The sequence below is a fragment of the Oryza sativa genome, chromosome 3, assembly GCF_034140825.1.
Source record: "Oryza sativa Japonica Group chromosome 3, ASM3414082v1".
Classification (NCBI taxonomy): Eukaryota; Viridiplantae; Streptophyta; class Magnoliopsida; order Poales; family Poaceae; genus Oryza; species Oryza sativa.
This window is the reverse complement of record NC_089037.1, coordinates 12,761,738-12,786,759: the sequence shown is the minus strand read 5'-3', so window position 1 is coordinate 12,786,759 and position 25,022 is coordinate 12,761,738. Positions and strand designations below refer to the sequence as shown.

The 25,022-nt window shown below is 46.1% G+C and overlaps 4 protein-coding genes and 1 non-coding gene across 6 annotated transcripts; 3 read left to right on the top strand and 2 right to left on the bottom strand.

Annotated features, from left to right (window-relative positions):
- Positions 1-217: 217 nt before the first annotated feature.
- LOC4332795 (bidirectional sugar transporter SWEET16-like) lies at positions 218-2,450 on the bottom strand. 2 transcript variants are annotated; one of them, NM_001417673.1, is made up of 6 exons: positions 2,308-2,426; positions 2,172-2,208; positions 1,846-2,056; positions 1,602-1,763; positions 832-951; positions 220-745 (listed from the first exon to the last, which is right to left on the bottom strand). In NM_001417673.1, exons 1-6 carry the CDS (start codon positions 2,339-2,341, stop codon positions 323-325), a joined length of 987 nt encoding a protein of 328 aa, NP_001404602.1. In that variant the 5' UTR covers positions 2,342-2,426; the 3' UTR covers positions 220-322. The 2 variants fall into 2 exon arrangements, with proteins under 2 accessions (XP_015628836.1, NP_001404602.1); XM_015773350.3 differs by lacking the exon at positions 1,602-1,763 and having other exon boundaries at positions 218-745; positions 2,308-2,450.
- Positions 2,451-6,846: 4,396 nt separating this feature from the next.
- On the top strand, positions 6,847-12,668 carry LOC4332794 (uncharacterized). The gene is made up of 13 exons (XM_015776138.3): positions 6,847-7,695; positions 7,787-7,868; positions 7,971-8,162; positions 8,272-8,336; positions 8,416-8,575; positions 8,654-8,899; positions 8,998-9,114; positions 9,227-9,418; positions 9,507-9,588; positions 9,677-10,608; positions 11,130-11,640; positions 11,718-11,908; positions 12,006-12,668. The coding sequence occupies exons 1-13, from the start codon at positions 6,923-6,925 to the stop codon at positions 12,441-12,443; spliced, it is 3,981 nt and encodes a 1,326-aa protein (XP_015631624.1). The 5' UTR covers positions 6,847-6,922; the 3' UTR covers positions 12,444-12,668.
- A 580-nt stretch (positions 12,669-13,248) lies between these two features.
- LOC4332793 (large ribosomal subunit protein eL18x) lies at positions 13,249-15,645 on the top strand. The gene is made up of 5 exons (XM_015776139.3): positions 13,249-13,300; positions 13,384-13,473; positions 13,560-13,688; positions 13,781-13,963; positions 15,317-15,645. The coding sequence occupies exons 1-5, from the start codon at positions 13,298-13,300 to the stop codon at positions 15,473-15,475; spliced, it is 564 nt and encodes a 187-aa protein (XP_015631625.1). The 5' UTR covers positions 13,249-13,297; the 3' UTR covers positions 15,476-15,645.
- Positions 14,785-14,865, top strand: LOC112938380 (small nucleolar RNA R16). Its single transcript, XR_003241579.1, has one exon. It is a non-coding gene; the product is annotated as a small nucleolar RNA R16 (small nucleolar RNA).
- Positions 15,646-17,035: 1,390 nt separating the features above from the next.
- LOC4332792 (ethylene-responsive transcription factor RAP2-3) lies at positions 17,036-18,295 on the bottom strand. Its single transcript, XM_015774497.3, has 2 exons — positions 18,030-18,295; positions 17,036-17,938 (listed from the first exon to the last, which is right to left on the bottom strand). Exons 1-2 carry the CDS (start codon positions 18,151-18,153, stop codon positions 17,331-17,333), a joined length of 732 nt encoding a protein of 243 aa, XP_015629983.1. The 5' UTR covers positions 18,154-18,295; the 3' UTR covers positions 17,036-17,330.
- Between the last annotated feature and the right edge of the window lie 6,727 nt (positions 18,296-25,022).

Below are 25,022 nucleotides of genomic sequence, written 5' to 3'. Positions count from 1 at the left end.
CGCCGCCACCGCCGCCTCCGGCCGTATAGAGTAGAGGTGAGGGGAGGGGAGAGGAGGAGAGGGGAAGGGAGGGGAGAGGCCAGTGAGGATAGGAGGAGATGTGTGGAGGGGAGGAGAGGTGTGAGACTTACAAAAAAAATTAACTCCGGCAAGTCTATTTTCGCAGACGGATCACTAAAGCGAATTTTCGCAGGCGCTGCTTAAGTGGTCCATCAGCTTCATCAAAATTCACCCCGATTTATATTTTCGTATGTGATCATTTGGCTCTAAAGGTCATATCCGACTACGAAAATAAACCCCCACATCGAGAAAAATACTTTTTCTAATGTCTATCTCCTGGACCGGCTGTCGTAGCCGGCGTGGTGCCCCCGGCGGCCACCGCCTCGTCGTCGTCGTCGGGGACGGTGTCGAAGCGGTGGTGGTGGTGGTGGCCGCCGTGGTGCTGGTGGAGGATGGAGTGGAGCTCGATGGGGGTGGTGGAGAAGGACTTGATGATGCGGTCGAGCCCCCCGTGAAGCGGCGCCGCCGGCTTGGGCAGGCTCAGGCTCAGCCCCTTGCGCAGCTGCTGGTCCCTCCGCTGCTGCGCCATCTCCACCTGATGCCCCATCAGCCGCGCCACCCCCTGCGCCTCCTCGTCGTCCTCGTCGTCGTCGCCGCCTTTCCCCGCCGGCTTCTTCGTCCTCCGGTACGCCATGTACAGCGCCAGCTGCGCCGTCCCCAGCGCGAACCCGATTGCATTCGGAATCTGTATGCATATATAGAATCGGTCAGTTTGCAAGCTAAGCTATATATGCAGCTATTAGCTGTAGATTAGTGTGGATTTGTACGTACTCCGATGAAGTAGTCCTTGACGAGCAAGGAGTAGACGCTCCAGACGCCGCCGTTGAGGAAGAGGAAGAAGGAGAGGGAGAAGGGCATGTACTCCACGCTCCTCGTCTTCACCACCGTCCTCTGCCACGTACGTTTGCAAATTAAAGGCGAACACACCACCGGAAAATTAAACACCACTAAGATTTTAACAACATGAAAAATTGAAGTTAGCAATGTAGTATTGTACACTTGTTCGTATTACTGTAGCATCTTGATTAAAAATGACACTCGAAAAGACGAAACAGTCACGTTCAGATGCTTGCCCTAAAATTAGAGCGGAACAATGCAACATAGCACCACAGTAGCTGAAGGATGGATGATTCAATGCTCTATGTGGGACATCAGCTACGTGGATCTAGGTGAGTGGTCGAGTTCTAGGAAGATGGAATGCGATCTTCAGAGACGTTACTGCTTTTCTATGCTGCTATAAATCGAAGAGAGCGATATCTAACCAAACACTCCTCGATGACAGAATGATAGAATGACAGATCCGTCAGGAGATGCAACAGCGTTGGCTCGATCAATCTCCGCCACAAAATTCTCACAAGAAACAAGATAGTGGTGAAGTAATATGAGTATAAATCTCGTCAGACTTTAATTGCATTATTAATCTTTTGAAGTGTGACACCCTCTACTAACTTTTTTTTTTGGTGACGAATTTGACAAGTTTTGTTGGTGGATGTGAAAGGGGGGGGGTGAGTGAGTAGTGACCGTCTAGCTAGCTTACTGACCATCGCGGCCATCGGCGCAGCGTACATGCCGATGGTGAGCGCCGCGCACAGCACGCCGACCACGAACAGCCGCACGCCGCCGTGCAGCGCCACCAGCGCCACCGCCACCACCGCCGCCAGCGCGCCCACGTTCACGGCCAGCACCACCTTCACCATCTTCGCCTGATCACCACGATTGAATTCCTCTCTTTTAACTGTCGATCGATCGGCGACGCCAAGCATATGGATGCAGAGTCAGATATACCTTGGTCTCCCTGGGGGCGTAGGCGAGGTAGAGCGTGACGTAGATGGCCTCGAGGGCGGCGCCGGAGCCGTTGACGGTGACGATGAGGAGACCGCCGGGCTTGTGGAGGCCGTAGAACGTCCACAGCGAGGTGCTCAGCAGCGTGGTCACGTACGGCAGCCACCTGAATTCCTCCGTGCTCTTGCTCCTCACGATCCTCCGGAAAGTCGCACTAATCAAAACCCCAAAACACAACACCCAAAATCAATCAAATAATCAAGCACACGAACTTGAACAGCATCAGCTCTTAGTGGGAGATCAATATATATACAGTTGAACTCACTCACATTGGAGACGCGAAGACCAGTATTGAGATTACGTTCCCTGTCACACGCAGTTGATTAATCAAACAGCAAGATTACCCTGGGGTTCTTCAGACTTCGGAAAAGACAAAGGAACTGAAGAAAATTAGCTAGTACTGACCTACGATTCCGACGAAGAAGCTTGGATCCGCCATTGCTGGAGCTAATTCTAGAAACAGAGCTAAGCTACAGCTTATACGGATAAGATGACAAGAGATGGAGGAGGAGTAGTATCTCAGACAAAACGGCGACGAATATATAGCACAAAAGTTTGTTTCGGTGTAGCAGTGACATTAACAATAGCAGGTGTTTGGCTAGGATCTTTTCGGACACAAGCGAGGGACCCGCAACCATACCGGCCGGTCGGTTCGGTCGGTCGCGGCGCTTAACGGAGCGGCGAAATCCACCACGAACACCTACTCGATCGAATCGAATCGAATCGATATGATCCATCATCCCCCAGCGTAATTCCACACGTTGGTGCTAATTATCTCCTACTAATGCCTAGCCAAAGATGCTTTTGCTTTTGGTTAGGTAGGGTAAACAACCGGTAATTAGTCTTGCTTGAGCAGTTAGGCTTAGGCGGATGGATCCTCCGGGTCGACGGGAACTAGTAGTGCTTACTTTTCTTTGGGTTCGTTAGGCACCTTTCCTGTATGATTGATTCGATCTGCCTCTCCGTCTGCGACGATTCGAAATCCACCGAAGCTCCAGTAGCTTTTCTACACGACGCCACTAGCTTTACTATTACCACATACCGGTGTTATAAAAGTTAATCGTTATAGCGAAACCGAACTAATTTTTCCAATCGCTTCTGTCGTTGATCATGCAAGACTACGTCAGATGACGACACAGAAACACACGATTGTATAGCACCTAGCCGCTACAAGTCCATGGTCTCACCCTATCCATGGTCTACGCTATATTGTAGTCACTATTAGTTGTACCGTGGTGTTCTTTCTCTCTCTCTCTCAAGAGAGCTTATGACAAAGTTTCATTCTAACTTTATCCAATATTTATCTCAGCTTTAAATTTTACTTTTAGTAGAACTATTATATACGATGCTTATTCTAACAACTAGGATAGCTGAACCATCTGTTGATCGGATTTGGGATCGGTCTCACCGTGGGAGGAAAGGGGGCAGGCGAGGAGAAGCGCACATTCTGGAGACCCGGAGGGGACACGTCGCGCCGGAGTGGAAGCACGGTCTCGTCATCTCATGCGCTGGCTACAAAAGAATTGGAGATTTGGAGATATCCCGGGCATAAGCCCTTCTGCTGATGTGTGTCCTGTGATGTCCGGTAGTGTGGAACTGTGGGAGTCATGCATGGACGTCATAGAAATTGAGTGACCACTACTGCTGTCACGTACTCCGTTTATATATATATATATATATATATATATATAATCATCAGATGTGGCATTTGATAGTACACTGTACATATTCGTTGTGTACGTATTACATTTTGGTTCTAAGGTATATATTTATATTGGGAAAGTGTTCACGTTTCAATTGCTGCTAGCGGAGTAGGTAGCTTCATGGAGTCGTGGCTGGAGCGGTATTGTCTCGCAGTAGGTTCTTTTGCTTTTGCCTCGTGCGAATACGACTGTGGATGGATGAGAGCGACCACGCACGCACGCACGCACGTTTACGTGCGTGCGTGCGTGCCATCCGGAGCCAATGCCACGCGCGCACTCTCGACCGCATGCTCGGATCATCGGATGTTATCATGCATGGCGACCGGTGCTCTTTCTCCAAGCACGAGTGCGCTTATTAGCATTTTCATGCAGTGTTTGGCTCGTTGGTTAGGCAGGGGCGGACTTAAAAGATAGTGCTCCCATTGGTTCCATAATTCTTTGATGTATAAAACAGTGATATAACCTCTAAATATATCTTTAACTATGCTATGATATACTATGATATATATAATAAATAAATACATTTTTACTTTTATTATAGTGCTTTGTAAGATGAATCTTTCTCTCTATATATATTGTTTTAGTATCTTTAAATTAAATATTTTAAAAGTTCTTGTTAGTCTAAAATGTCAAGAATTATAAAATCGGAAAAGGTAATACGTTTATAAAGCAAATTTAGGAGGCTAGTCAGATGTTAGCTTCCAAGTGTCTATTTAGGCCCTGTTTGATTCAGCTTAAAATTATTATAATCTATATTATTAGGAGCAAGCTGAAACAGACATGTAAATTATTATGCTAGATTACTATAATCTATAAGCCAGATTAGTATAATCTAATAATCTTCTCTGAAGGAGCTTTTTCTAGATTATTAAGTGGCTAAATACCCACTACCTTTAGATGCCTCCAATAATCCAGAGAAATAATCAACTCGCAGCTTATTTTATATTAGTTTATTATAATACAGCTTAGAATAATCTGATTTAATAATCTAGATTACAATAATTTTAAGCTGAAACAAACGTGGCCTTAGTTAATCTTCGTATTTTCATATTTTCTAGGCTAATTAGATCAACCACTATCATTCACCTATTTATAATCATGTTATTACAGTACATCTAAAGTTTGAGCCACGCCGTTTTATACCTTAGGCATGTTTTGATATTTTTTTCAACCATATTTTATATGAACATATTAGCCCCGCCCCTAATCTTTACGTGGAGCATGCTTCCATCTTCTTCCTTCACCCTCTCCTCCTTCCGCATCTCTCTCTCTCTCTCTAGGGGCTCTGGACGAGGGTATAGAGTGGGCTGAGGCCCATTTTCACTATAATCGGTAAATCCAGACGAGGCCTTTGCCTCCCAGATCCATGGGCCGGCCCATCTTATGGGCTAGGAAACGGCCACCGAGCAAATTACCACTCGCCCCTCACTCTCTTCGGAAAAGGAAAAAGTACACCCAAGGTCCCTCAACTTGTCATCGAGATACAAAATCGTCTCTCAATCGCAAAACCAGATACCGGACGTCCCTTAACTAATAAAACCGTTCGCTTTAGGTCCCTCGGGGGTTTTGACTACGGTTTTGTGCTACATTGCGGCTGAGTCAGCGTAGGACCCACGTGGGCCCCACATGTCAGACTATCCACGTCAGCCTCCCCTCTTCCTCCTCCTCTCCCTTCCTCCTCTCTTCCTCTCTCTTACACTGCTCACACACCCAGACGAGTCGTTCGGCTCCGTCGACGACGGCGGCGGTAGCGCGTCCGCGCGATGGCGGCGGTGGCCGTAGCGCGTCTGCCCAGGAGCGGCTCCGTCGGCTGCGGCGGCGGCTGTAGCGCGTCCGTGCGTCTCCGTCGTTGCCGCCGCCGCCGCCATCGGCGACAACCTCCTGGAACCGGCACCGTCGCGGGCACCATCAAAGGAGCAGCGGGAGCGGATGAGGACGGCGGCGGCGACGCGGGAGAAGGCGTCCCGACGAAAAATCCCACCACGAAGCTCGCCGGCCTCCCTCGGTGGCAACGACACGGTGGCAACCACGCGGGAGGAGGTCGCCGGGCCGAGGCGTGAGGAGGAGGGCGGAGCGACGGCGGCAGCTACGCCCGCCACACTGGCCTGCCGGATGTCCCACTCCCCCTACTGAGTCCCAGCTCCGCCGCTTCATCACGGACGCCGACCTCTCCGCCTCCTCCTACCATCCACAAAATCTCATTTAATGAACGTGAATCATCTTTTCAGTTGGTAGATTGCATATTTTCCTCAAAAAGTATCATTTAGAATACAATATCAAACTCAAGACATCAAGAAAGTAATTACCAGCCAGCTCTGTTAGCCTTTCAGCATACATTTGGGCAGAAGCCTCCGTAGCAAGCATCTCCTCGCAGATTTCTGCCACTTTATCCCACTCTGTGATGAACGCCCCCAAAACCTTCGCTCACAGACGCCAAGCAGAAGCAAACGTCAATCGAGCGGATGCAAGAACCTATCCCGATCCACTCAATCGAAGCAAGAACTCCCATGAAGCTGGAGATTTTGTTTTGGGGGAGGGGGGGGACACCTTGACGCCGTGGAGGAGGGCGGCGTTGACCCAGCACGGAGGCGGGAGCGTGACAGAGGTAGTGCGAGAAGTAGACGAAGACGTCGATGAGGTGCCAGTGCCAGAGCACGTAGGCGCCCGGGTCGTCGCCCCCCTGCGGCGCTGCGTCGTCGCGGTACCCGCCCCGGAAGTCGTGGCACGCGAGGATGTGGCGCCGGGGCAGGAGCGGCGCGGCCCGGGGCGAGGAGGCGAGGGCCGGCACGGAGGCGCGGTTGAAGGGGAGGTGGAAGTTGCCGTCCTCGGAGAGGTAGGCACGGGATGCGAGCGCCGCGAGCGTGGTGATGGGGTAGGAGATGGGCGGCGCCGGCAGGGACGCGTCGAAGGGCGGTTCCCACGGCCGCCGCTCGCCGCCCCCCGACGGCCGCGCGCGCCTGCCAGCCGCCCTGCAGCGAGTGAACGAGGAGAAAAGAGAGAGGAAGGGAGAGAGAGATATGATGTGGACCCTGATATGTGGGGCCCACGTGGGGTCCCACGCTGACTCAGCCGCCACATAGGACAAAACCGGATCGAAACCACCGAAGTACCTATTGTGACCGGTTTTGATTAGTTATGGGACGCCGGATATTGGTTTTGTGGTTTGAGGACGTTTTTCTAACTCGATGACAAGTTCAGGGACCTCCGGTGTACTTTTTCCTTCGGAAAAGCGAGGCGGCCTCCTGGAGGGGAAAACCCCACCCCCGTTCCCGCCCGAACCCCCAGATTCCCCGCCGGCCACCACCGCAACTCCGGCGATGTCGGCGTCCGCCGCCGCCGCCGCCGCCGCCTACGGCACGCCCCCGTCGCAGCAACCCCCTCCCCCCACCGCGGAATCCGTCCTCCGCGTCGCCTCCCGCGACCCCTCCGCGGCGGCGCCCCTCCTCCAGGCGCTCCCGCCCGACGGCCTCGACGACGTCCTCTCCTCGCTCTCCCCCGCCTCGCCGCCGAACCACCTCGCCCTCCTCCCCGCGGTGCTCGCCCTCTCCCCCTCCCCCACCGCGGCGGCCGCCGCGCTCTCCGCGCTCCTCTCCGCGCCCAGCTGGCCATCCCCGACCCTGCTCGCCGTCGCCTCCCTCCTCCGCGACCTCCCCGCGGCCTACCGCCACCGCGTCCCGGCTTTCGTCGCGAAGGTCCTCTCCCTCCTCCCCGCCGCTGACGCCCAGGACCTCCCCGCGCTCGCCTACCAGCTCCTCCTCCTCGCCTCCAAGCCGCTCCACCCGCGAGCCGTCCTCTCGGGCCTCCTCCGCTTCTTCGGCGGCCACAGGGGCGCCCGCCTGCGCGCGCCGCCGTCCATCGCGCGGCAGGTGGAGGGGACCGTGCTGATGCACGTCGCCTTCGCGGTCAAGCAGGACCCCGCGCTGGCGAGGGAGGTCGTGGCCGCCGTCAAGGCCGACGCGGCGGGGACGCTCAGCGGGTTCGCCGTGGCGGTGCTGCTGTCCGTGGCCCGCGTGCGGAGGTTCAACGACGCCGCGGTGGGCGTGCTCCGGGACGCCGTCATCACGTCTCGCCGGGATTATCGGATATCGAGGTGAGGGGAAATGGCTGAAGCTACATGAGATGTTCAGCTTTTGTGAAGTATAAGTACAAATTTGTTCTGATTGGGTGGCTTCTGTTTTTAGGCGCTGCAAATGGTTGCCGGAATGCCTGAAAGGGGAGTGCGCCCGGGCTGCTAACTGCGTGGAGAAGGCATTACTGAAAGCTGTGAGCGATTCTTGTTCCGAAGCTTTGATGTGAATCATGAAAGGGTTGGAGTTTGTGTTTCTTAGTTATCTCAGTGTAATATTTGGTGGATCATATATGTAGGTTGGCGAGAGCATTGGTGGAAGGGAGCATGTTGTGCCAAGCATTGTTCAAGTGGGTTTTCTCCTGTTGGAGGCCTCAGATAGTGACAGAAAGGAGGAAGTTGGCTTCAATGAAGGGGTTATGAGCACTGAAGAAGTAGGTGTTAATATGCTCAAGTCATTGTTTGATATCCATGGAATGGCACGAACTGAGGTATGTGTAAAGTTTTTGTTATCTTTGTGTTTGTCCTGTCAATTATGGGTAGCTGCTTAGTTTGTTTAATATCATGTGGTGTGTTTCTAATTTATCTACTTGAGGTCAGATAATCGAGCAGTGCAAGTTCCGGATTCTCTCCGTGAAGCCTTCTCAAAGTTTACCAGTCATTAGGTAATAAAGGCTCAGGATCCTAATTGCAACTTTTATCCTCCAATTCAGCATATACTTACAAAATTATCTGCCCCTACAGACTGCTTGGAGGTTTAGTTCGTACTCATCCATTTCAAATGCTTGAATACATTTCGCACCTTAAAGAATTGCTGGACTATTTTGCATTCTTGAATGACAAGATATCAATTGGTCTGATCAACTGTATCCTGCCACTCACGAAGTTTAGCCGTGATCTAAAGGTGTGAACTTAACTTTAAATCATACCTATGAGGTTGTAAACAGCAGTATGATGATTGTTGTAGAGTTCAATTTTACAGGATTACATAATATTGGTTATAAGGAAGGCCATGTTCAAGCGGGAGGATGCTGTGCGGATTGCTGCCACAAATGCTATTGTTGAACTGATTATTGCAGAGAACAAGCATAAGAGAACCGAAGCAAATCCTTTTCAAGACTCATCTAGTCAACCAAGCTCTAGCCAGCAACCTGAAACACATTTAGAGATTGGTGGGGGTCTCTTTCAAGAACTGAGTGGATTACTTCGCAGATGTTTCATGCAGCAGGTGTAACTTCTTTACAAATATTTTGCAAATCTCATTTGTTTATCTTCAGATCTAACAAGACATGTACAAGTCCCAAAATTGTTATTTTGCTGTTACAGGCTAGAGTCAAAGAGGTCTTGTACAATGGACTCATACAAATTGTTACCTCAGATCCGTCTATTGCTGAGAATGTCCTTGATTTCCTTTGGCCGCACTTCCTAAACTATTACACAGAGGTAAACACCCCCTGAAGGATTCTTGTGTTCTCTGTTTTCTTGATACTGTAGATTCTATTAGCAAGCCAAATGAAGTTGTTCTAATGAGTTGTTGTTGCCTGACTTTCTTTAGCATGCAGAATGTCCCCTTAAAATTGACTCGTGTTTTAAAATCGAGAATGCCAAAGTAAGCATTGTGGAACCAATAGATTGCCTACTATCATGTATCTCATGTATTCTTCAAGTTCAACAAAATAGTAAATGTGAACAACCACGAGATGCATATTGGAAGTGCTTCGGGTTTGCTCCTTCGCAGGATAATGAGGTTTGCTCTTTCATAACTTTCTGATATCTATACGAGAGGCTTCAATCATATTATGTTTTCTATTTCTTATGACCTAAGCTACTGCCAGGTTGGAAGATTATCATCAAGTGACTTATTCGTGAAAGCTTTATCAAACACCCAGAAGTACTTGAGGAAATGTCTTGCAGAAGGTTTGTGATAACCTAATATAAATGCAACCCATTAAAACTAGTATTCATTACGCCTTTGTGCTACAATTCATATTTTGATTTCTTCTAGATCAACGAGGGCAGACCCAAGAAACCTGTTCTCTTTCTTCACATTTGGACACGGCTCATTGCCATAATTTTGCTATGATTGGAATCATTGAGGTTTTTATCGGTTTTACTGCTTCAAAACTAGAGAAAGTAGCTGATGAGCAAAAGGAAATGTTAGAAAAAGAAATACTGGACCTTATTGATGCACATAGTAGCTTTGAGAGAAAAAAAAGCAAGAATAAGGAGAAGGTTGCGCAAAGAGCAGGGAATTCAAGTGATTCTACTGCAAAGCAGATGAATGGACCCAAGGAGTATTACAGTGCAACACTGCAGAAATTAAATGAAAGGAGGGAGACCTTTATGGATTCCAGTTTATATGAACTTGTAAGGGTGTGTGTCAAGCAGTGTGATGCTGATAACCTTGAAAAATGCAGTCAGCGTCCTACCCAATCTAAATTGAACCAATGCCACAGTCTATTATCTTTTGTTCTGAAAGCCTGTTATAGAATGTTCAAATCACTTGCAGCCAAGGGAAGTGGAGCGACTACTGGAAATGTAAGAGCTGTGCTGTATGAAGATGTAAAAAAGTTAGTGGGGCCAATGATGCAGCTTATATGGTGGATAATGCTAGATTCAAAGCAAGAAAATGGTGGAACCAAGAGGAACTTGACCCAAGGGAAGAAACACATGGATAGCAAAAAGGACCAACTGTATCTAGCATTGACATGCCTAACAGAAATGTCTAAGCTAAGTGTTCCAGAAGATCATCCTGGTGATATTATTGATGTCCTGGTATCATCAGCTCCGCCAAATATAGAAGATATGGTGCATTGCAGCCAGCTTCTTGGCAGGAATGACACTGATCCAAATACAGGAAGTGTCCATGTTTTTCTGAATATATTAAAGATGTTATATGTTCGAGTTCTTTCCCAGTCACTACCACGTGAATCTGAGGTAAATCTATTTGTAATCTGGACAGTAAAGGAATGTATGATGACTTGATGATTTTTTACTGAATTAAATTAGTCAAATAGGATCAATAGTTAAACTTAGTCAGCACGCCAAACGAATACCATCAAATAGCACACTAGATGCTTATGCACTATCATTTCGTTATGAATATGCATAGATGGATTATTTCACGCATTCCCTGTTGATCACTTATCTTTATGCGCAGCAGTTCCTCACAATTAACTTCCAAGTAATTTAGACTTATCCCTGCAAGAAAAGTAATATAGACTTAGCTTGTTCTGTCCTTTTATGTTTCTGGTAGAAAGTATTGGCAAAAAGTTTGCAACATGATTCAACCACCCTGTTTCCTTTTCAAGTATAGAGCATGCCAAATATAAATGTTCTACAGTTTAGAAATAGCTATTCTAGAAGAGTTTTCGTGAAAGAGGCATGTGGATAGTTAGAATTAAGAAAGTTTGGTATTTTTCTTTGGTGGTAAACTGAAGTTCTTTTCATTTCTGTAGGCTGTAACTGAACTGATTCTCGGCATATCAAGAAAGCTACATCATGAACAAAGTCACCTTGTTGGACATTGGGCTGCAAGTTTGTGTCAAAAAACTATTCTCCAGAATCCAAGCATTGCACAGGAGATGGTAAAACTTGCTATCCATCTTATGATAGCTCCAGATGATCTGGTTCTCGTGCATGAAATGACTGCAGAGTTGAAGTTGATAACCACTGGAGAAGAGGACTCGAGAGATTCGTCAGAGACATTTCCTGTTATAAATTGTAAAACAAAGAATTCACTTGCTGCTGTGTTTCTTCAAATGGTTGAATCATCTCTTACTGAGCTGGATTGGGTAATTGGTAAGCTTAAGGTAATGCTTGCATTAGCATATGATTCTGCTAATATTGATGAGGATGATCAACCTGCTGATGAAAGGACGCAAAGGCTATATTTAGAGGAAGCACTGTACTCAAGATCAACATCCGTAGTTCATGTCCTTTCGTCTTTTGCACATACAAGCCTTAAGGGTAGGTTATAAGGTACCAGAATACTCCCTTTCTATTCAAATCCTACATGCAGCCTCACTTTATCGTTTCATTTTCAGATTCTCAGGCAGAACAGTTTCTGAAACTGACTGCCAAGTTGTACAAGCTATTGGCTCGCATGGCCAAGTCTCAGATTGCACCTAAGGGATACAAACAAGTCATGCCAGGTCTCAAGTTTCAGAAATTGGCAGAAGTAACTTGCAGGATGCTGACTGCTCCACTTTACGTCTTCGTCGCTTTAGTTCAAGAGGTCTGCATCACCGCAGAAACGCACCTGTGATGCTTATATGCTTTTATGGCTTGAGTTTACTTGTAGCTTATTTTACTCCTCTCCATTTCGGTTGCAGAATCAGCAAGCGTCAAAAAGAGGAATCCTGGCTAGGATCAAAAGAGAGAGCAAATGCATCCCAGATCTTATTTTCCAGATCGAAGATTACGAGAAGTATTTAATCCAGCTGAGCAAGCTTACAAAGGTGAACCTCTTGAGGCATGCCAAGCGCAGCGTGGCAAGAGACTTTAAGATTCAATCGAAGGACGAACTGGAAAGGAACTCTACTGCAGCCAGAGCTGCGTCATCTGAAAATATGCCTGAGGAGGACGCGGAAGGTCCAGATGCTCCTCTTGAAACAAATGGTGATGAAGATCCACAGGCCAGTGCACGCAGTGATAACACAGTTGAAGATTCTGAATCTGATGAAGAGGGGGAAAGAGTCTTAGCGAGACGGAAAAGAGCTAAGACGAACAGCATTGTCCAGGATTCTGATGAGGAAGCAGAAGACGAATAGATTTTGCTTAGGGTTGATCACAAATTCATTCAGAACATAAGTTATAGCTGGCGTCAGGCCAAAGGAAGATAAGAGTAAATAGCAATAGATACTGACCAGTTTTTGGATATTCTCAATTTCTCATGCACAGTACATAGAGATATATAATGTACTGGAAGCAAACCGTACGTTCTTGCCCTTGTTCAATTTCTTGCAAATTTCAACATGCAGTATACTTCTACACCATGATATGCTTCGTTGGCTATAGAATATAATCATAAACCGTTTGAAATAGATTTTTTTTGCAGGGACTATTGATGTGAATTGTTTGCATGATAAATTATTTTTTTTAAGAAATACCCCCTCCATTCCTCATTATAATACCTTTTGGGTTCTTCACCACTCGTCTACATTCACTAACATCCATATGAATTTGGACAAATCTTTGAAGCAAATACATGATACATGTATAAATATTTAAAACACAAAACATTTTATAATATGAAACATATGAAGTAAACTTTATAAATAACTTAAAACAAGTGGTTTAATAAGTAACACAGTACAAGAAATTTATTTTTGAAATCATATTTTTATACAATTGGAGCAAATAATCGGTGGCAAAAACCTGGAAGAAAGCTAGACCAGACTTCATTGAAACGAATGGACGGCAGCGATGAGCTATACTCGCTGTAAGGATGAATGGACGGCCACGATGAGCCAACGAATGGCAGCCTTGGCCCAACCCAACGCATTCGGCTCGCCCAAACCCATTCGGCTCGAGTCCACCGCACCTATATAAGCCTCACTCTCTCGTCTCGCTCCCAAAACCCTAGAAGAAATCACCTCCCCCTCCGCCGCCGCACGCCGCCGCCATGGTGACCTCCCTTCCCTTCGGCTCCCGCGTCGTCTCCATAAGCCTCGTTCACTAACTGACGCATCTCTCCTCCTCCACTCGTAGGGTATCGACCTCGTCGCCGGCGGCCGGAACAAGAAGACCAAGCGCACGGCGCCCAAGTCCGACGATGTCTACCTCAAGCTCATCGTCAAGGTCAGTCCCCTCCCGTCGTCTTCGCCATCTAGCGCTCGCTCGGATTTGAGTCTCATCGCGTCCCCGATCCCGATCTCTGTGCGCAGCTCTACCGCTTCCTGGTGCGGAGGACCAAGAGCCCCTTCAACGCCGTGATCCTGAGGCGGCTCTTCATGAGCAAGACCAACCGCCCGCCGCTCTCGCTCCGCCGCCTCGTCAGGTTCATGGAGGGCAAGGTCTCGCGTTGGTCTGCTCCATGTTTGATTCGCGTTGGCTGCGTCGTCTTTTCGATTTCGTATGGAACTCATCTCGGTTTTTGTGGCTGCAGGAGAACCAGATCGCCGTGATCGTGGGCACCGTTACCGACGACAAGAGGGTCTACGAGGTGCCGGCGATGAAGGTGGCCGCGCTCAGGTTCACCGAGACCGCGAGGGCTCGCATTGTGAATACTGGTGGAGAGTGCCTTACCTTCGATCAGCTGGCGCTCCGCGCTCCTCTGGGCCAGAACACGGTAATTCTTGCTGTTCAATTCTGAATTATATTGCCTGCTTGATGATTCTGCTCGGACATTTTAATTTATGATGAGTCCAGCACTGTTTGTCTAATGGGTATACTTGAAAAGTTGGAATGTAATTAGATTTTGCCGGATCACAAATTTCGTTGTTTAGGTTTTGCTCTTGATCTGCACTTGAAGAGCATTGCATGCCTAGAAGTTAAAGTTTATTTGTGAAATATAGTTTTTCTAGTTGAACATAGCATTATCAATACTCTGTTGTCTCTCAATGACGAGAACAAAGCAGACGGGCGGTCAGAACCTGATGTTGTGTTGAGTGTCTGCATGTTTGTGCACTCCTTTTCTGGAGTGCATCTGAGAGTGGGAACAAGTAACTTTGCTTTCCTAGTTGCCCAAACTTTACTGGCTTATGTTCTTTCACCTATATATGAGTTAGTTTGCCTGTAATATAGAGGTGTTAATAGGGATGTTCATATAGATGAGTACTGATATGACAAACATGGGGTCATAATTTTGAGCACAACACCTGCGCTGGTTAATTTCTTCTCGGAGAACTTAATGAATGCTGAGGAGGTATAAGAGGTGCATAGAGCCAAGGTTGTCTTACCAGCCCATTGCATGACTACATGGTTGCTTTGGTGCCAAATGGTCTAACCAAAATTTACTGTTTATTTTTTCTCGTGCTTCTTTTGAGTTGGTTTGGTTAATTGGTTTTGCTATTTGTGGAGCCATAAATTTTACTTGAAACATCTGCTAGTATTTGAGCTACTTGTTCTCTCAATTGGTTCTGCCTTTTATTTTGAAGTTTTTGATGGAATAATGGCATGTGATGCACAATCTTATCCTACACACTGAATACAATGTGTGGACAAATACTCTGCTTATTATCTGATGCCACCTAGCTGATTAGCTTATCTTTTTATTTGGAACATTTGGCATAACAAAATAAACAGACCGAAGTCTGGTTTATTCAAAAAGGAAATTAGCTGTTGTTGACAAGGTGTGGTAAAGCTTCTTTGGGTGTTTTACTCCTTCGTGTGTAGTGTGTATATCTGTATGAACCTGTGGTTCTGAGTTGCATGGTATAATTTTGTACAATGGATATACTATTGAAGTTATTGTGCTTATAAGGGCTGCAGTGATTGTTGTATATTCTCAGCATTCTTGCTGCCCTTGTTTGATGTGTGCAAGGAGTTAATCCTTGAAATATTTGGAATTCAATGATAAACATATATTATTTTGCTTACTACTAAGCTTATATATGCTCTACGAATTTGTGGATATAATTGTTCTTTGCAGTACATTGCAATGCCAGAAATTCTCACAATAGACAATTTCGCATTATTACAGGTTCTCCTGAGGGGTCCTAAGAACGCCAGGGAAGCAGTGAAGCACTTTGGTCCTGCTCCTGGAGTGCCACACAGCAACACCAAGCCTTACGTGCGCTCAAAGGGAAGGAAGTTTGAGAAGGCGAGAGGAAGGAGGAACAGCAAAGGCTTCAAGGTCTAAGTTATCGCCTGCTATTCGTGTGGTTGCACTGAATGGGCTACATAGCTCTTGTTTGAGTTTCAGAGTTCTTGTGTTGTTATTACTCAAGTGCCAGGATCAGCTAAATTTTGTTCGAATGTTATGCACTTTGAATCAGAGAATTACAAGCGTTGGCAGCACGTTAGGCCTCTCGTCTTCTCTTTCCCCGCTTCTGCCTGAGTTTTTGTTTTAAACTCGAATATAACTGTCTTAACTCAGATTTTCATGATAATTTTATCTTGTGCCTAGATTTTCAAGTCGGTTTTGACGTCAAATCCTGGGATGAACCGAGTACTCTTACGACAATGTTTGGTTGGGGGGAATTGTTAGGGGGAAATGGAAGTTTGTGTTTGGCTTGGGGGAAATGCTAGTTTGAGGGAGAGATAAATGTGAGTCATACATCATTACTTAAATCCTCACCCATACTTTACATAATTCTCATATCTACTGCCAAACCAGGGACTTGGAGTAAAAATCAGGGACTGAGTAAAAATGATAGACTAATCCCTTGACATACAGGCCGTAAGGACATGTCACAGGGGTTCTATTCATCTTCTGTTTAGCAGTACATTACCATTTCTGACTGCGAGGTTGAGGCTGAGCACATCTAGCAACGTATTTCTTTTTTTTATTATTGACCTGAGCAACGTATTTGACGAGCTGATTGCCAGCGACGACGAAAGATCACCTGAGCAGGCCGGTGAAGCCGTCCTGGGCTCAACTGGTTGGCCCACTTCATGGGACTATGAGCCTTGCTCGCCACCGACGAGGAAAGATCACCTGAGCAGGCCGGTGAAGCTGTCCTGGCTCAGCTAGTTAGCCCACTTCATGAGACTACGAGCCTGTTAGGCACAACTCTAGCTTCAGCTTCGTCTTAACCAAACAGTTTCAGCTCCATCTAAAATAAAATTAAAATTAGGTGAAACATTATCACAAAATAAACTAGAGATATTGAGCTGGGTTTAGACTGCTTAACTCTACTCCAAATTCAACTCTTGAGTTAAATTTAGGAGTTGGAGCTTTACCAAACAGACCTGGTATATACAAACACTGTCACTATTCACAGAATTTTCAGATCCTAGCCACAGGTTTCAATCGAACGGTTCATGAGGGGGCTAAAAGAAGAGAACTCCGAAGCCCCCAGCGTTCATGAGCAGCAAGCAACCTCTCCGCTGCACAAACGCCTGCGCGGGCCTGACGGTCTCCCTATTCGAACGTGACCAATCATCCACATTCTTCTTTTCAATCATCACGTTGGAGATATGGCAATTAAGCTTCTCCCTAATGTCTTGTACTCATGTGAATGAGTTCCCTGTGATAGAACAGACAATTTTGAAAAAAAAAAAACATTGGCTGATCAGTCTTCAGTGCAACAAGGAACTGAGAGCATACAAAAAATATTCAGGGAAATCCTCCATTAGCCACTGATCAAAGATTACAGGGTGTACGTACATGAGATGAAACTCATGAAAGTATCTCATTAGACTATTAATTAGAGTAAAGCAAGCACAAAACAGGAGTATGAAGTGAAAAAGCATGAAGTGAGTAGCCAGAAACAATCTTATTATTGACCATCTTCTATTTACAAATTCCAACCCTAGCCGGCGAAAATGTATCCACCACTACCAGAAAAGATGAACAAATAGTATAACACACTAGCTCATCTCAAAAAAAGAGAAAGAAATGCAAGAAACATAAATTGTAGGCTAAGCTAGCCATGCCGTGTAGGTAACCCTTAATATAAGCCCTTGAGCAATAGGAATTAACCATTGATCATACATGGCAAATTTATGTTATCTATAAGCCTTTAAATGCCTTAATCTCCACGGTAAGACAATCACATTGGCATGGCCGTGATGTCATCGAAATTCCACATGAGCGGAGCCGCCACCTCTTGGCTCTGTCCGTACGTCATCGCCGGCGCCACCGCCGACACCGGCACGACGACGGCGCCACCGCCGACGGCGCTGAACTCGTAAGCAACCGCCGGCGGCGGCGGCTGGAAGTAAACGCTGGCCACGTCGACGGCGTCATTAACGCTGTACTCCACCGCCGTCGTCGTCATCAGCTGCTGCTCCCTCAGTCCGGCGGCGGCGGGCGTCATGGCCATCGGGTAGAGGTAGGAGGTGGAGGAGGCGTCGCCGTAGTAGGCGGCGAGGTGGTACGGCGGCGGCGCGGCGGCGAAGGCGTTGTCCTCGTTGGGGAAGTTGACCTTGGCCTTGGTGCCGCGGATGCGGCGGGCGGCGCGGTCGTAGGCCCGCGCGGCAGCCTCGGCGGTGGCGAAGGTGCCGAGCCAGACGCGGGCGCCCTTGGCCGGGTCGCGGATCTCCGCCGCCCATTTCCCCCACGGCCTGCGCCGGATGCCCCGGTACAGCGTCCTCCGCTCCCCTCGCCGCTGCCTCCTCGCCGCCGGCTGCTGCTCCTGCTCCTCCTCATCCGCCGCCGCTGCACGCACAGAGCAATCAGCAATTCAGCATGCATATGCAAACTAATGGTAATTAATCAAGCCGTATTATTACTACTAGTATTTATTTACCTTGCTCGGCCGGGTCGTCGCTGGCGTGCTGCGGCGGCGGCGGCCAGAGCTCATCGGCGGCGGAGAGGCTCCTCTTGCCGCCGGGGCCGCGGCTGCTGATCAGCGGGATGGCGCCGCCGCACATATCTATCTTCACTAGCTAGCTCGATCGACGCTTGCGCGCAAGCAAACTAGCTAGCTAAACCTAGCGCGTGGGTGCGGTCCGCGTAGGAAGGAAATCTAAACCGGCGGCGATCGATCGATCGCGGTGACGAGGAGAGCGAGGTGAGGGTGGGGATGCGCGCCATCCAGCCTTTATATAGAGAGATACGGCGATAGCGAGAGGAAAGAGAGAGAGAGAGGCGCGTGGCTAGCTCGATCGCTCGCGCTCGCGTGCGTTTGGTTGCATGCGTAGGGTGTGGGGGTCGAAGGCGACGGGGAGCTTCCTCTTCCTCCTCGCGACCGGCCGGTCGTAGCCTGGCTGGCTAGGCGAGACGGCTTGATGACTTGTCGCCCGCCACCACCAAGAGAGCGCCGCGCAGTTTACAGTGGTTTAGTTAGTTAATTGGGACGATCTATTTCGACATTTGACCAAAAACATCCTCACAAATCTCTATCTGATATACTCTCTATCTCTACTGTTGAAAATAATACGTAAGGCTTCCGGTGGATTTTCCATCCGTTGTCCAGCTTTCCGAGGCTCAGGGCCCCAACCAGCATCATCTGAGCCCGCTGCCAACTCGTGCTAGCGAGCCCGTCCTCACCGACGCTCTGAGGCCCATCAATTACTCCACGGTCGCCGCCTAGATCTACCTCCACTACTACTCGGGCCGTCGCCGACATAGGGCAAGCTCCGGTATGGTTGCCACCTGGGGCATCAGTTTCTTCACCTCATATCTTCCGCTTAGATCGTCTTTACTAAGTTCCTCATGCTGACCTCTCCCACCATGCTACCACCGCCTAGCGCCTAGCATCGGTCGACCCCACCGCCACGACACCCTCTTCACCACTGGCGCACAGAGGGACTCATCCTGTTGGGCTCTCTCCTCTGCTCTTCCCTAACCTCTACGCATGCTGAGGGATCGCCGTTAGGCCGCTGGTGCTGCCCCGTGGCTATCCGCCAACCTCGTCGATGGGGTCCTGCCGTGCGACACGTATCATTTTGCTGGGGTAGTATCGTAGTATCATGCGATACTACGATACAAATCCTGATATTGACAACCTTGGGCCCTACCCCTGCACCCCACCCCAACTCCTCTCTAATATCATCCGTATGTTTGGCGTCCTTCCTTGACCTTTGCGCTCAAGACGCTACCATCTGGCCATCGCTGCCTAAGGGAAAGAAGTGACTTCTTGTGCCCCGTGGTTTCTCAGCAGTTCCGTTGCTCTGTGTGTTCCACCATCAGCTACCGCATGCCCCCAAGCGTGTCATTGTCGCATGCTTGAGGTTGGGTGAGGGACGCCCGTCCGTCCAACCTGGTCTGCTCTGCAGCCTCTACTCCCTTGCTGCTCTTGTCTGGTCTGCTCTCTTATCGTGCTCTTTACTATGAACATGTGATTCGTCCAACGGAAGAGAGTGCATAGATTATGGCTTGGTCAAGGCCGGCTGTGGAGGACTAGAGGGGAACATAGGATGTCCATGCATGCTATCGTATCTTTTTTCTGCTATTACTCTTTTTCTCGAACAGGGTTTCAGTTTAGGCTTTTATATCTCTAAAAAAATTAATTTGATATTTTTATTTAAAAAATCTTCACCCGTTGCAATGCACGAGCTATTTTTCTAGTCTTAAATTTTGAAATGTTGGATTGCTTTGAACTTCGTGTAGCACTCTCCTAACCCTAACATCCTCCCTCCCTCCCTCCCCGCTACAATCCCACGACGCTAGTGCGTGCGCTCTTCCCACCACCTGGCCTTGCCAACTGGTCATAAAGTGCCAACTGTGCCGACTCCCCCTCCCCGACCCCCTCTCCTCCTCAAGCAAGCATGGTGAGGTGCCCCTGTCCTGCCCAATACGCCTCCTAACTACAAGATCACTTTGGTCCCTCCACCAACACCGGCCCACCATCTCTCTCCATTCTTGTAGCCTTGGCATCTCACTGCTCGCCCGTGTCCACCATTGGACATCGTCTCACACGACCATTCCTCTAAGCATAGTGATATTCCCTCTCTTCCCCATCCCCTTACATCCTTCAATACATGGTTTTATCCTTATCCTAACCTGAACCCTAAACCCAAATTCTGTAGTAACCTCGGGGTCATGGAGCTAGAGGTGTTTGGGTCATCGGAGCATGGATGGTGAAGCAAAATATGCAAGAGTTCCCGCAAAATTTCTGGCGAACTTGATTTAACAATACCGTAGTTAATTTGGTCATTCTATGCATGAGAGATTGAAAATGGCTCGCTCGATGGCTCTAGACACACCCCCTAGAAATTCTGGGACCATTGTGTTGGAGTTGTTCCAAATTCACTTCAAGATATTGGCCGGGCTTCTGACGAAGCGGAGCGGAGTCTGAAGCCCGGCCCATCCGGCCGCGCCCCATGCACACACGGGGGGGGTGCGGGGGGGCGGAGCCCCCCCGCGGTACGGTACGGTATATATGCCCTTTGCTAGGGTTTCGTGGAGACTTGATTCTCTTGTAAGCCGCCATAGGCGTGTAACCCAAAACTCTTGAGATAGTGAGATTGTTGCTGGCTGGTGCCCGTGGTTTTTTCCCCTTTCGCATTAAAGGGGTTTTCCACGTTAAATCGTGTGTCTCCGCTGTGATTGTTTTTCGTTTACTTTGTATTTCTATACGTCGTTCATAACACATTGGAGATGAGCCTACTAAGCCCAATTGCTGTAGTGCTGCTTCGTTTGGTCATGTCTTCAGAGTCCAGCAAGTCGTTCAATTGTTCACCTACACATGTTGAACTTCGTCTAATTGTTCTGCCTTCGCCGAGAGGCTACGATCCACAAGAGCAAGCGAGACGCCAATGCCTCCTATTCGTCTCGCCAAGACATCGCGTCATCGTTCCAAGTCTTAGACTTTCGAGAATTAATCCTGAGCCTAGGACTTAAGTAACCTTGATATTTTATCCAAGTCCTAGGCTCCCAAGTTTATGGCCTCAATTTGGATATCGTTCCAGGCTCTAAATTACTAGAGACGGCCTTGGGCTTCCATGTAATGGGGAAAGAATAATGATTTGCTAGCTTAGCAACATTCGTACTGACACGATCCTATATGTTTATGATTTTTGCTAAGATTTTGATTTTATACTATATATGCACTGAAAAGCACTAGCTATCAGGAATGCACTGCACACTAAGGTTTGATCATATCCCATTAGTTAGGTATCTAAAGTGTCACCAGGATTTCTTGGCTCGCCACAATACTAGTAGCTCTTACTCTTTTTTTTTAAAAAAAAAGAAAAATCTTTCTACATAAATCTAAATATAGACTATGTTTAGATTTATGTATGAAAGTTGATTTATTTTCGAATGGAGGGAGTACCGTGCATAGCGTGTCGGACATGTACGTACTGGACTCAATGTGACGGTTATTTTTTTCTTGTTTTACGTGGCAACTTGACAATAATAACAGTGACTAGTATCTTAATTATTTGTCTATATATGGCTGTGAAAGTGCTCACGTATAGCGTCGAGACCACGGTTTTACGACAGTCGCGTGGTTGCTTAATCAAGCTCTGTCCGCGATATCATTTTATACCCCTTGTAGACGTACGTACAGCTGGGATACTCCGTGCACTTAACTAATCCGTGTGGACATGCAATTACCGAGTTAATCTACACGTGAACGATGATGGCGTCAAATAATTAAACTAGTAGTTAGAGCACTTGGTTCTATATAACAAAGCAATCCGTCAATGCTACAGGTTAATGCCCACTGATTTCCCCCATCAAATCAAGATCAAATTAAAGTCAAGCGACTACTCATTGCTTACAGCTCTCATCTTTTGTTATATGTACTAAATGATAAGCCATTATCATAATTTATATTTTTAAACTTGATTTTTGATTTTTTTTATCAAAGTTTATTTTTTAAGTGCGCATTGACTTCTTAATCGCCAATGATACATATACAAAAGTTTTACCACGTATAATTTTTTTAATAAGAAGTACAGCCTATATTTAATTAATACCTCCTCCGTTTCATATTATAAGACTTTCTAGCATTGTTCATATTCATATATATGTTAATGAATCTAGACATATATATATATTTATTAACATATATATATGAATATAGACAATATTAGAAAGTCTTGTAATATGAAACGGAGGGAGTACTATATATTAGGCCAACCGATAAGTGCCGGTAGAGTACTAGCTTGTCCTCTATTTCAAATTATAATATATATTTTATTTTATTGTGATAAAATTTTGATTGAAAATATTCTATTAGGATATAATTTGATGATATGAGATCAAGATTATTTGATTCATATTCGAAAGTTATGTTTATGCTTTTGTATCACATAAGTTATATTAGAAAAGTAATTGTTTGTAAAAATATTATTCTATCGAAATAAAATACGACTTATATATATTTGAAGACTTGTATATAATGCTAATGACACTCGGACCAAATTGCAACATACTTTAATTCTTCGTTTGTGAGTAACTTGACGAGATGATCGAGATGCATGGTGTGCCCAAAAGCCAAACGCAAGGGAGAGCTAAAGACCAAGACCAGAGTCAGAGTAGAACATACTATATCGAAATACGCATGCACATTGATAATATTATAAGACAAAAGTTGGTAACAATAAGAAGAAAAAAAAGTGAAACACATCAAAAGTAAACGATCCAATTGGGCATTACCTTGATAAACACAAAGTGGTCATCTAACGAGACAGTACTTGTCAATTCACTCGAGTAATTAATACTTCCAAAACACTGAATCCAGAAGCCCATAGTTTGATACATGGCCGTTGTTTATAGATGCAAGTGTGTGTCAGTGTGACGAGTAGGTGCCGGTCGTTGATGATGGAGACGTGCAGCCAAAACGAATTACTGGAGATTCTACTGTTTACCTATTTTTGGAACCTGCAGGGACGATCACAGTAGTGTTAGCATAAACTAGAGGAACATTAATTCCTAGACTTACATATAATTAAGTTCCTTTTATAGTCGAATGGTTAATCGATATTGATCTATCTATAGCTAGTAGAGCAAACAAAAGAGACCATAAAGAATAGAAGCATGCAAAGTTTTCAGCTCAAACACAGAAAATGGTTGATGATAGGCAGTTACGGAACCAGAAATTACCAAAGAATAGAACTAGGATAGGGCTAACTAATGAGTTGTTTATTTTTATACTTCTTTAAAAAACAATGGTGGTAGTAGTAGTGCATCTGTCACCCCACCTACGTACTCTCATTGTAAATTCTACATGTTAACCCCTTAACTTTTTAATATTAAAAAATAAAATCCAAATGGACGGCCACATAAAAAATTAGAGTAAGATAAATGTTCCTTATAGTGAAAAGGGGTAACACATTAATATATGTTCTTTTTTTTAGCAAAGCATGAGCATTTAGCTAGTATTTAAAAATTTACATGATGATTTAGGAGGATCTGAATACTCCGCCCCTAATGCTAGGTGGTTTGCTAAACCTTGCATTCATTGGTGATGATCTAAAATTAAAAGCACTCCCTTTCAGTCTGTTAAGAAAGAAAAATAAGCACATGCCTTATAGTGTAACCGAACTTTTATATTTGAAACTCATCTTCTTTTTGGTTTCAGGAACATGTCCAAAATGTCATAAATCCATGAACAGCTAGCTAGAATATACTACCTCCGTCTCAAATTAGTGGTCGCTTTGAATTTTTTTTCTTATAACATTTAACCATTCCTCTTATTTAAAAAATTAGTATAAATATAAAAAAGATAAGTCATATAATAAAGCAAGTCACAAATAAAATAAATAATAATCCATAAATTTTAAATAAAACAAATAACTAAATATTAAAAAATAACTCAAAACAATAAGTATTTTAGGACGAGGTAGTATGTCTCATGCGCATGCGCTCATGCAGGGTGCATTTATTTATTTATTTGCTCTCGTGTCAACCTATGAGACACACAATTTGAAAGGCGACAGAGACTTAGGTTCATTCCCCATTTCTCGATGTGTAAAGCTTTCAGCAACTTAAGCATATATATCTCTCTCTCGTAGTGTCATTCTCGTCTACGATTCTTTGGTCGCCTATCAGGTGTTGATCAAAAGAAGAACATAAGAGGGGAGGAGGAGAACAACACAAACTTTGCCATCACTCTCCCTGCAACTAGACCACTAGAGAATGACAGCACTACAGCAGCAATATTCATGCCAATGTTAACACACTTCCCATTTTTTAACGAAGAAGCTTGTTAACACACTTGACGCTATTGTACATATACTCGCATCTAGTGAAAGGGAAAACCCTTGCTTTTGTGCTCTTCACGTTATCTCAGCAGTGACATGTAAGGCAACAAGACAAGCCAATATCAAACAAACATTCGTCGTCGACGTGGTTAGGTGCACCTATTTAAAGCTTGACTATACATATTTACATACTAGTATATAGTCAAGAGACCCAAAACCTCAACATTAACCAAAGGGAAAGTACTGACCTTTGCGATTGAATTAGACTCTGTATCTGACAAGGACCTCAACTGCGTATTCCTGCGACGCCACCAAAGCTGAAGAGTGGCTCACACACGCTAGCACATGAAACAAGATCGAAACACGTAGTTTTCGCTTATTAGAGTGCGTTATAGTTGAATAAACACATCAATGTTCTCACTATGTCGATTAACAGATATTTTATTTTTCGCCGGGCAACAGACTATTTTATCAAATGCCAAACAGAAATATCTCCCATTTCTCAACTGAATCAAGGGTCAATGAGTCCTTGGCACGAGCGATTCGTCTCGGTAAGACGTGAGAAAATGGCTTGGCTTGGTCCACATTGTCCACATTCTAAATCAGTCGCAATCCAGGTGCATTTCATATAAGTTAACTGTAGC

What these genes read in the sequence shown, in the direction of transcription:
- LOC4332795 (NM_001417673.1), bottom strand. Translation starts at nt 2,341, where the DNA reads ATGGCGGATCCAAGCTTCTTCGTCGGAATCGTAG. An exon ending in ACGCCCCCAGGGAGACCAAG is followed by an intron (nt 1,764 to 1,845) that starts GTATATCTGACT and finishes CGTGGTGATCAG; the next exon opens with GCGAAGATGGTGAAGGTGGT. An exon ending in TCAAGGACTACTTCATCGGA is followed by an intron (nt 746 to 831) that starts GTACGTACAAAT and finishes ATATGCATACAG; the next exon opens with ATTCCGAATGCAATCGGGTT.
- LOC4332794 (XM_015776138.3), top strand. Translation starts at nt 6,923, where the DNA reads ATGTCGGCGTCCGCCGCCGCCGCCGCCGCCGCCTACGGCACGCCCCCG. An exon ending in CGGGATTATCGGATATCGAG is followed by an intron (nt 7,696 to 7,786) that starts GTGAGGGGAAAT and finishes TTCTGTTTTTAG; the next exon opens with GCGCTGCAAATGGTTGCCGG. An exon ending in CTCCTTCGCAGGATAATGAG is followed by an intron (nt 9,419 to 9,506) that starts GTTTGCTCTTTC and finishes AGCTACTGCCAG; the next exon opens with GTTGGAAGATTATCATCAAG.
- LOC4332793 (XM_015776139.3), top strand. An exon ending in ACCTCAAGCTCATCGTCAAG is followed by an intron (nt 13,474 to 13,559) that starts GTCAGTCCCCTC and finishes CTCTGTGCGCAG; the next exon opens with CTCTACCGCTTCCTGGTGCG. An exon ending in TCAGGTTCATGGAGGGCAAG is followed by an intron (nt 13,689 to 13,780) that starts GTCTCGCGTTGG and finishes TTGTGGCTGCAG; the next exon opens with GAGAACCAGATCGCCGTGAT.
- LOC4332792 (XM_015774497.3), bottom strand. Translation starts at nt 18,153, where the DNA reads ATGTGCGGCGGCGCCATCCCGCTGATCAGCAGCCGCGGCCCCGGCGGC. An exon ending in CGACGACCCGGCCGAGCAAG is followed by an intron (nt 17,939 to 18,029) that starts GTAAATAAATAC and finishes CTGTGCGTGCAG; the next exon opens with CGGCGGCGGATGAGGAGGAG.